This window comes from Astatotilapia calliptera, chromosome 22, assembly GCF_900246225.1.
Source record: "Astatotilapia calliptera chromosome 22, fAstCal1.2, whole genome shotgun sequence".
NCBI lineage: Eukaryota > Metazoa > Chordata > Actinopteri > Cichliformes > Cichlidae > Astatotilapia > Astatotilapia calliptera.
Window position 1 is genome coordinate 1,748,664 of NC_039322.1, and position 12,567 is coordinate 1,761,230.

The following is a 12,567-nucleotide window of genomic DNA, read 5'->3' on the forward strand; positions in this document are numbered from 1 at the left end:
TTCCCTCTCCCCATGTCAGGTCAGATTCCAGGTACTGCTTGATTCTGTTTGCAGTTTTACACTCGTACTCCTGCTCAGAATCATGTTCATGTCTCGTTTTTAATTGTTTGTAATTAGATACTGATTACTTTTTTCAAGTAACTTGACCAACACTGATTACTGCAGAGGTCTTTGACCTTTGTGCCCCACAGTTATTACTGCTTCTAGGGGATGCCTTCTTTGGCAGTGTTGGTCAAGTTACTTGAAAAAACTAATCAGTAACTAATTACTGATTACATCCCCCAAAAAGTAATCCTGTTACTTTACTGATTACTTATTTTCAAAAGTAATTAATTACTTAGTTACTTAGTTACTTTTCAAAAACACGATTTACAACCTGAATAGGTGATAAAGCGATAGATCTTTAAGCCCAATTCTACTTTTTCTGCATAATCCATCATACAAAATGTAATCAAATGGAAAAGTCTCTTTTTAAAACTTGTTTTAAAAGTTAAAAGTTTTAATCTTTTAAAAAAATTAATTATCTGCAACATTCTCTGACTTGAAGAAATTTGTTTAATATTTAAACCTATTTTCTGCACATTCCAGCTCATAAAATAAAATATTTTTTGTGTTTACACTCAGTCTTTCAAATAGATGCAAGTAAAACACAGCAGAAAATAAATAAAGTCAAAGACTCAGCGGTCCTGTTGCTCTATTTTCACCTGTAAAGCAGGAGTGGGGCAGGCGGAGGGTTACCCTGGTGCAGGTGTGCCGCGGTCAGTGGAAGAATCCGCGAGTTTCTCTGTGAGTTTCCCATTACGTCGTAGCTACTCGGTGCTTGTTGGAAGTTTAGGGGTTTTTTCACTGTAAAAAGAAGTTTTCTTCCCACGCACAGCGGACACTAATGTTTGTGTCACTTTTTATGGAATCAAACTCAAAGTAAGGTCAGTACTTCCATGCTTTAGACGCTGCACGCTCATACTCTCTCCTGCACTGATATATGATCCATTGTTGATCTGCACACAGCTGTTGTCACTAACGTCGCACTCGCTTACGTCACTGTTATGAGACATTCTCGCAAAGAAATCACGGTTTTAGTAACGCAGTAACGCAGCTTGCTTACGGAAAAGCAACGGTAATCGAATTACCGTTTTTGCAATAGTAATCCCTTACTTTACTCGTTACTTGAAAAAAGTAATCGGATTACTGTCGGATTATTGGGTATCTGCCAGGCCCCTTCAAGGCTTTCCCCAAACTGCAGCGTAATTTATGTGTAAACCTTTTATCTGTTAAAAACGCTGTCAAACCTAAAATGAGGATGTGGGCCCATCAAGTGTGTGTGATACGGAACCACTTGGACCCAAATGTTGCTCTTCTTACTGATTAAATGAAAAAAGTCACTTTTGGCTGCTACTTTAATCACAAGGAGCTGCCACAGCTGATTGCTGTTCATCTTTGATGTGTCTACTCATAGGAATATAAATAGTGTGGTGAGATAATAGATACAATTATCTATTATCTCACTTGGTAATAGATAATGCATTTTGTCTCTACAGGTCAACACACTCGAATGAACCGTTCATCTGCCAAAAGGAGCCATTCCAGAGTCATCGCAGCAGCTCTGGGAGCTTGTTTTGTCTTGATGTTGACTGTAATTGTCAGTCGCGGTGAGGCTTAACTGTTTTCTATAAAGACCAAAGTCCAACACTTGTGTTTTTGTGTTGTTCACCTTATATATTTGGAAGAATAATTTGGCATTTCATTAACAGCTCAACCCCCCCATGTTTTTTCACATTTAGCGCTTATTACTTTTCAAAATGTTCTGCTAGAGGTACAGTGCTGAAATTTAAATGACAAAATGAAACATTTGAGCTGTAACACTATTTTGTTCAAGATATTCAAACGACCTGGTGATTACCATTTCCCAGTATAGACAATAACAGGGACAGGAAAAAAAAATATTCAAAACGTACATTTGTGTGAACGGACAAACACAAAATCAACTTTTTAAACTTTAAGAACTGTAATTTTAAGGTTGATCTGCCTGTTATTTACTGTTTTCCTCAGGTATCTCAGCAACCTTGCAGTCAGAGCAGACCAGTACTTTACATAGCCATCTTACAACGGAAACTACAACCGAGAAAGGCTTGTTTACCTTCATTTTTAACAATCAGATGTTGAAGTATACCTATAAGCAGTTGTTGAGGCTTCAAACCGCTCAGCGAGTTTGTGTGTTCGTTCAGTTACATAAAAAAGTTTGAGGGAACATTGGCTTTAAGCTCTTTTTTCTATGAAGACCAAAAGAGATTTTACAGTATACACTTTGCATGCCATTTTGATGATCACTATATGTAATGTAAGGACATATGCTTTCCTGGCTTTTCAATGCATTTTCATAATAAATGAATAACATATGTATAATATATATATTATAATATAATTTATAATAATATATAAATTTTAAGTCACCTGCAGACAACCAAAGTACAATTTCAATTCTTTTTTCAGCAACTGTAAACAAGATGACAGCACAAAGTACAACAAAGAAAGTTTTAAAAGGTAATTATAATTTTTTTTGTTATAATCAGTTTTAACATTTAAATGTTTAACTAATTATATTTTTGATGAGGACTGAAATAGGTTTTACAGTTTATGCTTTGCATGCTATTTTGATGATCAGTATATGTAATGTAAGATTATTTATTTTATATTGACCTGTGTTTTCCCGGCTTTTCAATGCACTTTCATAATGAATGAATAATGTTAAGTCGCAGACAGAAAACCTGAGTACAATTTCAATGCTCTTTTTCAGAAAATGCAAATAAGATGACAACACCAAGTACAACAGAGAAAGGTTAGGAAGCTCTTTTTTACCTAAAGTTTTAACAATCAAATACTTAACTACATAGATAAGCTGTTTGGTGAAGTGTAATCACAAAGGTATTGGAGGTTATGTATTGCATGCCACTGTATGTTTATTAGTGTTTCCTGTCTCTTTGGAGGACATTTCTATGTTAGGTGTGTGTGCTTGTGTGATGATGGGGGGGGGGGCTCTGGCAGCGACGAGGGGGGGTATAGCAGCACAAATAAACATTTATGTCAGTCGTCCACAGAAAACTCAAGAACAACTTCCACTTCTTTTCCAGAGAGTGTAAACAAGATGACAAACACAAAGTAACAACTGGAATAAAGGTTTAGAAGCTCATTCATTTAAATTTCTTAAGCAATCACTTTTAAGACTCAAATGTTTAGCTGTAATTGTAATTTTATGATGAAAAATGAAAGAGGTGTTTATGTTTTGCAGGCTATTTTGATAATCATTATATGCAATGCAAGGATATTAATTTGGTACTGATCAACATTTTCTTTGGTTTAGTGCATTTTAGTAAATTTTTAGTCACCAGCAGACAACCAAAGTACAATTTTCATTATTTTTTTCAGCAACTGTAAACAAGATGACAGCACAAAGTACAACAAATAAAGTTCTAAAAGGTAATTATTTTTTGTTATAATCAGTTTTAACATTTAAATGTTTAACTAAGTCACTCCGCAGAGTACAATTTCAATGCTCTTTTTCAGAAAATGCAAATAAGATGACAACACAAAGTACAACAGAGAAAGGTTAGGAAGCTCTTTTTTACCTAAAGTTTTAACAATCAAATACTTAACTACAGAGATAAGCTGTTTGGTGAAGTGTAATCACAAAGGTATTGGAGGTTATGTATTGCATGCCACTGTATGTTTATTAGTGTTTTCTGTCTCTTTGGGGTTTGGTGCGTGTGTGTGTGTTTAAAAGAGCCTACATTTTTAACATTTAAATGTTTAAATACAATTATATTTTTGATGAGGAGGGAAATAGATTTTACAGTTTATGCTTTGCATGACATTTGGATGATCAATTTATGTTTATTTAGGGATATTTATTTGACGTTTATCTGCATTTTCTTTGGTTTTAATTTTAACAAATGTTATATCACCAGCAGACAACCAAAGTACAATTTCCATTCTTTTTTCAGCAACTCTAAAAAAGATGACAACACAAAGTACAACAAAGAAAGGTTTGGAAACTCATGTATCTATTTGTTTAAAAAAATCACTTAACAATCAACAGTTTAAATTGATGTTTACTTTCTTTATGAAGACTGAAAGAGGTTTTATAATTTCTGCTTTACACAAGATTTTGACCATCAATTTATGTAAATCAGCAATATTTACTTGATTTGTATATGTGTTAACTTTGGTTTTCAATACATTTCAGTTTATGTTAAATGGACTAAGAAGATGATGACGACACGAAGTGCAACTCAGAAAGGTTTAGAAATGTCTTTTTTTTAAAACAGTGACTTTTAACAATGATACTTTAAAATATAATTTGACTGAAAGAGAGTTTAAAGTGTATGATTAGTGCAGTTTTGACAATCGATTTATGTAATTTAACTATATTTACTTGATGTTAACCTGTAGTTTCTTTGGTATCCAATGCATTTTCCACTTCTTTTCCAGAGAGTGTAAACAAGATGACAACACAAAGTACAACTGAAAAAGGTTTAGAAGCTCATTCATTTAAATTTCTTAAGCAATCACTTTTAAGACTCAAATGTTTAGCTGTAATTGTAATTTTATGATGAAAAATGAAAGAGGTGTTTATGTTTTGCAGGCTATTTTGATAATCATTATATGCAATGCAAGGATATTAATTTGGTACTGATCAACATTTTCTTTGGTTTAGTGCATTTTAGTAAATTTTAAGTCACCAGCAGACAACCAAAGTACAATTTTCATTATGTTTTTCAGCGAGTGTAAACAAGATGACAGCACAAAGTACAACAAATAAAGTTCTAAAAGGTAATTTTTTTTGTTATAATCAGTTTTAACATTTAAATGTTTAACTAAGTCACTCCGCAGAGTACAATTTCAATGCTCTTTTTCAGAAAATGCAAATAAGATGACAACACCAAGTACAACAAAGAAAGGTTAGGAAGCTCTTTTTTACCTAAAGTTTTAACAATCAAATACTTAACTACAGAGATAAGCTGTTTGGGGAAGTGTAATCACAAAGGTATTGGAGGTTATGTATTGCATGCCACTGTATGTTTATTAGTGTTTTCTGTCTCTTTGGGGTTTGGTGCGTGTGTGTGTGTTTAAAAGAGCCTACATTTTTAACATTTAAATGTTTAAATACAATTATATTTTTGATGAGGAGGGAAATAGATTTTACAGTTTATGCTTTGCATGACATTTGGATGATCAATTTATGTTTATTTAGGGATATTTATTTGACGTTTATCTGCATTTTCTTTGGTTTTAATTTTAACAAATGTTATATCACCAGCAGACAACCAAAGTACAATTTCCATTCTTTTTCCAGCAAATGTAATGACGACGACAACAAAAAGTGCAACAGAGAAAGGTTTGGAAATACATTTATTTATTCATTTAGACAGTCAGTTTTAAGAATCAAATGTTTAAAACTAGTTTTATTTTTTTTAATTTTTTAAATCCAGTCCTGTCTGGCAGCTTTTGAAATTAGAATTATGAGTTGAATGCACTGTTGTGCTAAACATGTTCTCTATAGACTCTTCTTGTTCAGGTGTTTCTTTTATCTGTTTATTTATAAATTTCTATTCATGTTATTTCGCCTATTACATTATATGTGCTATAGTATGACAAGGCAGTAAAAAAGGGGGTATAGAGGAAGATTTAAAGACCAATAGTACAAATATAAAGGCACAATGCTTTGCCAAATGCCACACTTGTAAGAAATACAAACTTACTGCCGCTACAACACCAAAATTCAAAAATGGACAGTTATATAAATCAGTGACACTTGTGGTGTGTGTGTGTGTGTGTGTGTGTGTGTGTGTGTGTGTGTGTGTGTGTGTGTGTGTGTGAGAGACAGAGAGAGAGCACTTAATTTCAATTAATTTCAATTTGGTAAATGTTAAATCTCAAGACAAGACTTTTTTTAATGAAGTTTTTGAAGTTACTTTGTGTCATTATCCATGTGTTTGATTTTGTGCTCCTGTAGAAGAAAATATGAGTTTTAGTATATTTATTCTAACTGTGAGACATTGGTTACTTCCATCCATCCATCCATCTTCATCCGCTTTATCCGAGGCCGGGTCGCGGGGCAGCAGCCTAAGCAAAGAGGCCCAGACCTCCCTCTCCCCAGCCACCTCCTCCATGTGTCATTATCCATCAATTTTAAAACTGAAATGTTTAACTACAGTTTAAATTTTTATAATAATATAATTACTTACACAATTTAAGAATATTTATTTGATGTTTACCTGTGTTTTATTTGATATTTAATGATTTAAATTAAATGATGATTAAATGATTTTTAATATATGTCAAATAACCAATAACCCTTTTAGAGTTTCTATTCTTTTTTTAGCAACTCTAAAAAAGATGACAACACAAAGTACAACAAAGAAAGGTTTGGAAACTCATGTATCTATTTGTTTAAAAAAATCACTTAACAATCAACTGTTTAAATGGATGTTTAATTTCTTTGATGAAGACTGAAAGGTTTTACGGTTTCTGCTTTACACAAGATTTTGACCATCAATTTATGTAAATCAGCAATATTTACTTGATTTGTATATGTGTTATCTTTGGTTTTCAATACATTTCAGTTTATGTTAAATGGACTAAGAAGATGATGACGACACGAAGTGCAACTCAGAAAGGTTTAGAAATGTCTTTTTTTTAAAACAGTGACTTTTAACAATGATATTTTAAAATATAATTTGACTGAAAGAGAGTTTAAAGTGTATGATTAGTGCAGTTTTGACAATCGATTTATGTAATTTAACTATATTTACTTGATGTTAACCTGTAGTTTCTTTGGTATCCAATGCATTTTAAAAAATGTTCAGTCCCCAACAGATAACAAAAACACAGCTTCTATTTCTTGTGTAAATTTCAAGAAAATGACAAAACAAAGTAAAACAAAAGAGGATCAGAGACTGATTGAAAGTTTTATTTTAATAATCAGCTAAAGTAATCAATTTTTAACTGTAGTTGTAATTTTTTGATAAAGAAGGATCAAAGATGACAACACAAAGTACAGCTGAGAAAGATTTTCTCTCATTCTGTCTTTTTTGTATCTTTGGCTCTGAAGACATTTTTAATTGAACCCTTCTAAGTTACACGAGACTGCAGTGAAATTTATTTTCATCGTGAAACTAAATGATATACAACCCTTGCAGGATATAGCTGTCCTGTAGGATGGCTGAGGGCAGGATCCAAATGTTACTATGAATTACATGACAGGAGAAGTTCGCAGGAGAATGAATCATACTGCCAGGGAAGAGGAGGAAGTCTAATTGTCGTAAATAGTAGAGAAAAACAGGTAGGTGTGTTTACACTTCTCAATTGAAATGTGACCAAATATTGCTTTTTAAATGCGTTATTTGTTGAGTGTTACCGCATCTGTGCTTTCAACCAGATACAGAATCTTTAACTACCAAGGAAGCAGGTTAGCACAAGCAGCAACTGGTTAATCAAAGGAACAAAACTTAGAACAGAATTTCAGATATACTTAAATATGCTTAAATGATCATTTATGCATATTTGTCTTTTTTTTCGGGGGGGTTCAAGATGACGCCAATGTGTATGGCTTGCCGTCTGTTCCTCCAAATCTGTTTTAATGGTATTATTCTGCTGTGACGTCGACTCCCTGCTGGTCTATGATCGCTAAGTTTTACTTAAACTTCGGCTATCTCCCAATACTCTGGTGTGTAGACTGGGAAACACAAAATACTGCCTCCACTCCTGTCGTTGGTTCCTACTCACCTGCTCCATGTACCTGTGCAATCTCCCCGGAAGCGAGGTCACCGTCGCGGCAAACAGAGTGGGAGATTGGTGAAGCTGAAGGCCTGTTGAGCGTTTGGTTCTGCTGTTTCTTCCGGTGCTCCTAGCGTTGCCTGCCGCCCCCCTTTTCCCTGGCATCTTCATAAGCCATCCTATGCATGTCTGGTGCCTCTTGCTGGCTCTGAGATGTTCCCACACCCCCTCCCATCATACCTGTCCACGGCAGTGCAGAGCGAATCTGCAAAACCTGCCGTATGTTTAATGAGCTGATGTCTGGTGACTGTTCAACTCCGGCCAAATTTGGCCTGGTAAGACTTTCATCCTTAAGGAATATTTTTTGTTACACTACTTGGACTTTCTCTGCCTAACTGAGACGTGGACAACTGCTGGTGATTCCAGCGCCTTTGCAGAACTTTAGCCTTCAGACTGCTGCTATTTTAATGTCCCACGCAGATCTGGTCGAGGTGGAGGAGTAGCTACCATCTTCAGAAATCGCTACAGGTGTAAACAGGTTTCATTGGAAATTTATTTTTCCACTTATTAACTGTTGCTATTTGAAATAGCCTATTCTCCCCCTGTACTGTGCACAATAATATACAGGGCCCCAAAATACAGTAAGGGCTGTATAAAGGAATTTGCTGCATTTCTAACTGAAGTCACGATAAAATATGACTCCTTTCTTATTGTCGGGGATTTTAATATTCATGTGTGCTGTCCAGAAAAGCCCATGGTTAAAGACTTTTTGAATCTTACTGATTCTTTTAATTTAGTTCGATGTGTGTCTGCATCCACACAACAGTGTGGCCACGCTCTCGATCTGGTTTTAGCGCACTCACTGCCTGTTTTAAGTCTCTGACCTGTTTTCTCTGATCATATGCTGGTTCTGTTTTACATCTCGTTATCTATAAATGAATTCAGGGGGCATGTCCCTGCTCAGCCATCTCGTTTGTTAAATTTCTCTCCACCTTCTATAATCAGTTCTCCATTCCCGAGACACTCCAAAACGTAGAGGAACTCAGTTCTTGGTTTCATACCACTTGTCAGACTGCCTTGGATATTGTTGCCCCTCTAAAAATCAGGCATCCTAAGACCAAGTTTGGACCCTGGTTGAACAATGAAACCTGTGCTGCGAGGCGTGAATGTCATAGGGCTGAGTGGAGATGGAAAATAGATAACTTACAGGTCTCTTTACAAAATTTAAGCGAGCGCTGGGCCTTATATCAGTACACAGTAAAAGAAACAAAGTGGAAAGACTTTGCTAACATTATTTTGGTAAATGATCAGAAACCACATACAATGTTTAACTCAATTGAGACTATTTTATGCCCTCCTTCTTCTCTCAGTTTTGAGCCTTCACTTCTTTATGAACAAATTACTTTTGGCTAGGGTACGGATTATTTTGCCCACATCTGACCAATTTGTCTTTCAACAGTTTGAGTCGGTTATTGTTGCTCAGCTACAGGAGGTGGTGGATCATCTAAAGCCCGTAGGCTCACCTCACGATGCTATCCCTCCCCATTTTCTGAAAAACGTTCTTTCTACCATATGTTCAACTATTGTAACCATTTTAAATAGCAGCCTTACCTCAGGTGTGGTTCCAAAGAATTTCAAAGATACAATTTCTTCTTAAGAAACCTGGGCTAGATACAAACGCTGAAAACTTCAGACCAATATCTAAGCTGCCCTTTTTATCTAAATTCTTGGAAAAAATAGTATATAACCAATTGATATATAACCATACTTGAATGCACAAAATATTCAGGAGATTTTCCTATCTGGTTTTAAAGCAATGCATAGCACTGAATCAGCACTTTTAAGAGTTTGTAATGATATATTTTAATTTGATTCTGGTGAAAGTGTCATTCTTATTTTACTCGATTTAACTGCTGAATTTGACACTGTAGACGATGAAATTTTAATCTGTGTGTGTGTCCGTATAACAGGTGTGGCTCTGAAATGGTCTTATTTAACAGATCGAACCTTTTCAGTTCGCTTAGGAAACTGAGTCCTCCCGTGCTCCGCTGTCTCACGGAGTACCACAGGGTTCCATTCTGGGCTCTATCCTGTTTTCGCTTTGTTTACTTCCCTTGGGCTCAATTTTTAGAAAACACAGACTCTCTTTTCACTGTTATGCAGATGACTGTCAGATTTATGTTCCTCTTAAAAAGAAAAATGGGTCGTCTGTAAATCGCTTGCAAACATGTCTGGAGGACGTCAAGTCGTGGTTGGCCCTAAACTTTCTTTGCTTTAATGATTCTAAAACTGAAGTAATGATGCTTAGACCTGCCTCCATTGGTGTTCTGTGTGTTGATTTGCAAATCCTGAAATCATTTTGTAAACCAGAGATTGTAAATCTAGGTTTTAAAATGGATCCTGAACTTAAGCTTGAAGGCCAGATTAGGTCGGCTGTAAGGTCTAGTTTCTTTCATCTGAGGCAGCTGGCCAAAATTAAGCACGTTCTTGCGCCACAGCAATTTGAAACAGTAATCCATGTAACCGTTCGGCTGGATTACTGTAATTATGGGGTGAGTCGATCTTCTGCTTTTCTGCAGCTAGTCCAGAATGCTGCTGCACGTCTTTTAACTGCCACTCGTAGATGCGAGTATATGACCCCAGTTTTATATTCACTTCATTGGCTGCCCGTGTATGTTAGGATCCATTTTAAGCTGCTTTTTATTTTTTTAAATCTTTGTCCAATGCTTCCGCTCTGTACCTCTCTAAGCTTCTTCATCCATACATACCGTCCAGGTCCCTCAGGTCGGCAGACCAGCTCCTCCTGAGTGTGCCTGTAATCGTAAGTTCAGAGGGGATTGTGTGTTTGTGGTGTCAGCACTAAAATTGTGGAATGAGTTGCATTTACATGTTAGACGGGCGCCTTCCTTATCGCTTTTTAAATCATGTCTTAAAACATATTTATTTACCCCGGCTTTCAGCACAGCAGGATTTTTTGATGTCTCTTAATCTGTTCGTTATTAATTATATATATATATATATTTTTAATTTTAAGGTATTCTATATGTAATTTAAACTGTTTTCTCTTTGTTTCATATTTGTAGCACTTTGGCCAACATTGTTGAATGTACAGTGCTTTATAAATAGAATAAAGAAAGATCTTTCTTTAATTGCTAGCTCCAATTCCCAGGAAACAAAGTCAAACTCTAAACGTGTACTGTTTGCATTCTTGCTCTTCACTTTATTAAAGAAATAACTTATTTAACTAATTTCTATTTTTTTTTCACTGTATAAAATATACCTTTACAAAGTATGGCAACTCTTCCATGTTTTTGTCTCTGTGTAGAGAATACTTCATGGGGAAACAACTGAGGAAGTTCAGCAGTGCGGGCTCCAATGACAAAATGCAAGTATGGCTTATCCTTCCATCTCAAATGTGAATGGGATTTTGCACTGCACACTAATCTGCCATAACATTAAAACCACTGACAGGCATACTAGTGGTGCCCATCACAATAGGACACGCAGAGTGGTTCCAGCTCACCAGAATCTCGTTAAAAAGGTGCTGTACTGTGTTTAGCAGCTGGTGCTTGGTGGTGTGCAGAATAATTTTAATGATAACAAAATAGATCTGATTTAATAAGTTTATGTTTGTGTTCATATACTAAGAAGCACTTAAATGAAAACTGCTACGGTGAGAAAGATAATCTAGTAGGCACAAACATTTTCTGGTAGAGAATTAGATTAAAGCAGAATTCTATAAAGACTTCTGCATAATTCTGTTACCAACATTATATGGAATGTTGCAGGAAAATAAGGAAATGGCAGACTACCACCAAATATGTATTCTTTCAACATTAGTCTCTGGCTAAAACCAGGCAAGTACGCTGTGTTTCCTACCAGCTACCGTCCAGTATCTCTTTTTAATGTTGACCTTAATGTAATCTGCAAAGCTCTCTCATAAAGATTAGAGACAGACACTATCTCTACTTTCAAGATTAGGCTTCAAACTTTCCTTTTTGCTAAAGCATATAGTTAGGGCTGGACCAGGTGACCCTGAATCCTCCCTTAGTTATGCTGCAATAGACGTAGGCTGCCGGGGATTCCCATGATGCACTGGGTGTTTCTTCTTCAGTCACCTTTCTCACTCACTATGTATTAACAGACCTCTCTGCATTGAATCGTACTGGTTATTAATCTCTGTCTCTCTTCCACAGCATGTCTTTATCCTGTCTTCTTCCACTCACCCCAACCAGTCACAGCAGATGGCTCCCTCCCTGAGCCTGGTTCTATTTTCTTCCTGTTAAACGGGATTTTTCCTTCCCACTCTCAACAAATTGCTTGCTTACAGTGGGTCATTTCATTGTTGGGGTTTTCTGTGTTTTCTTTGTATTATTGTAGAGTCTTTATCCTAAAATGTAAAATGCCTTGAGCTGTTGTTGTGATTTGGTTCTCTATGAATAAAACCAAATTGAACTGAATTGAATTGTTTTTGAGGGGGGTCCTTGCTGGCAGACATAGGTTACTGACGTGGTACACTGCTCCCGGCTCGATCTGGGGTGCGTTTGGGACTTGGCCTTATGGGGCACTCTGTCTCTGGCTTTTTTGGGTCTGGCTTTGCCTGAGGGGCGTGTGTCTTCGCTGGTGTATCGCCAGGGTTGTGGGCTGGTACATGCATGAATCTCAGCATCATCGGCTAAAATTCATATGAACTTCTGCTACACTTGATGTAACTTAACTTGACCATGAAACCACAACAACTGCGTTCCAGTCACACCCTGTTCCTTACTTTAAATCACAAAGCATCACGACTTA

At 36.0% G+C, this 12,567-nt stretch overlaps 1 protein-coding gene across 3 annotated transcripts; it reads left to right on the forward strand.

The window, feature by feature from the left end:
• LOC113014809 (integumentary mucin A.1-like) lies at nt 1–11,999 on the forward strand. 3 transcript variants are annotated; one of them, XM_026156553.1, is made up of 16 exons: nt 1–31; nt 1,539–1,649; nt 2,050–2,127; nt 2,491–2,541; nt 2,795–2,836; nt 3,999–4,040; nt 4,241–4,294; nt 4,486–4,527; nt 4,777–4,827; nt 4,914–4,955; nt 5,351–5,392; nt 6,380–6,421; nt 6,621–6,674; nt 7,197–7,339; nt 11,099–11,158; nt 11,970–11,999. In XM_026156553.1, exons 1-15 carry the CDS (start codon nt 13–15, stop codon nt 11,150–11,152), a joined length of 867 nt encoding a protein of 288 aa, XP_026012338.1. In that variant the 5' UTR covers nt 1–12; the 3' UTR covers nt 11,153–11,158; nt 11,970–11,999. The 3 variants fall into 3 exon arrangements, with proteins under 3 accessions (XP_026012338.1, XP_026012339.1, XP_026012340.1); XM_026156554.1 differs by having other exon boundaries at nt 11,099–11,162; nt 11,970–11,981; XM_026156555.1 differs by lacking the exon at nt 6,621–6,674.
• The last annotated feature ends 568 nt before the right edge of the window (nt 12,000–12,567 follow it).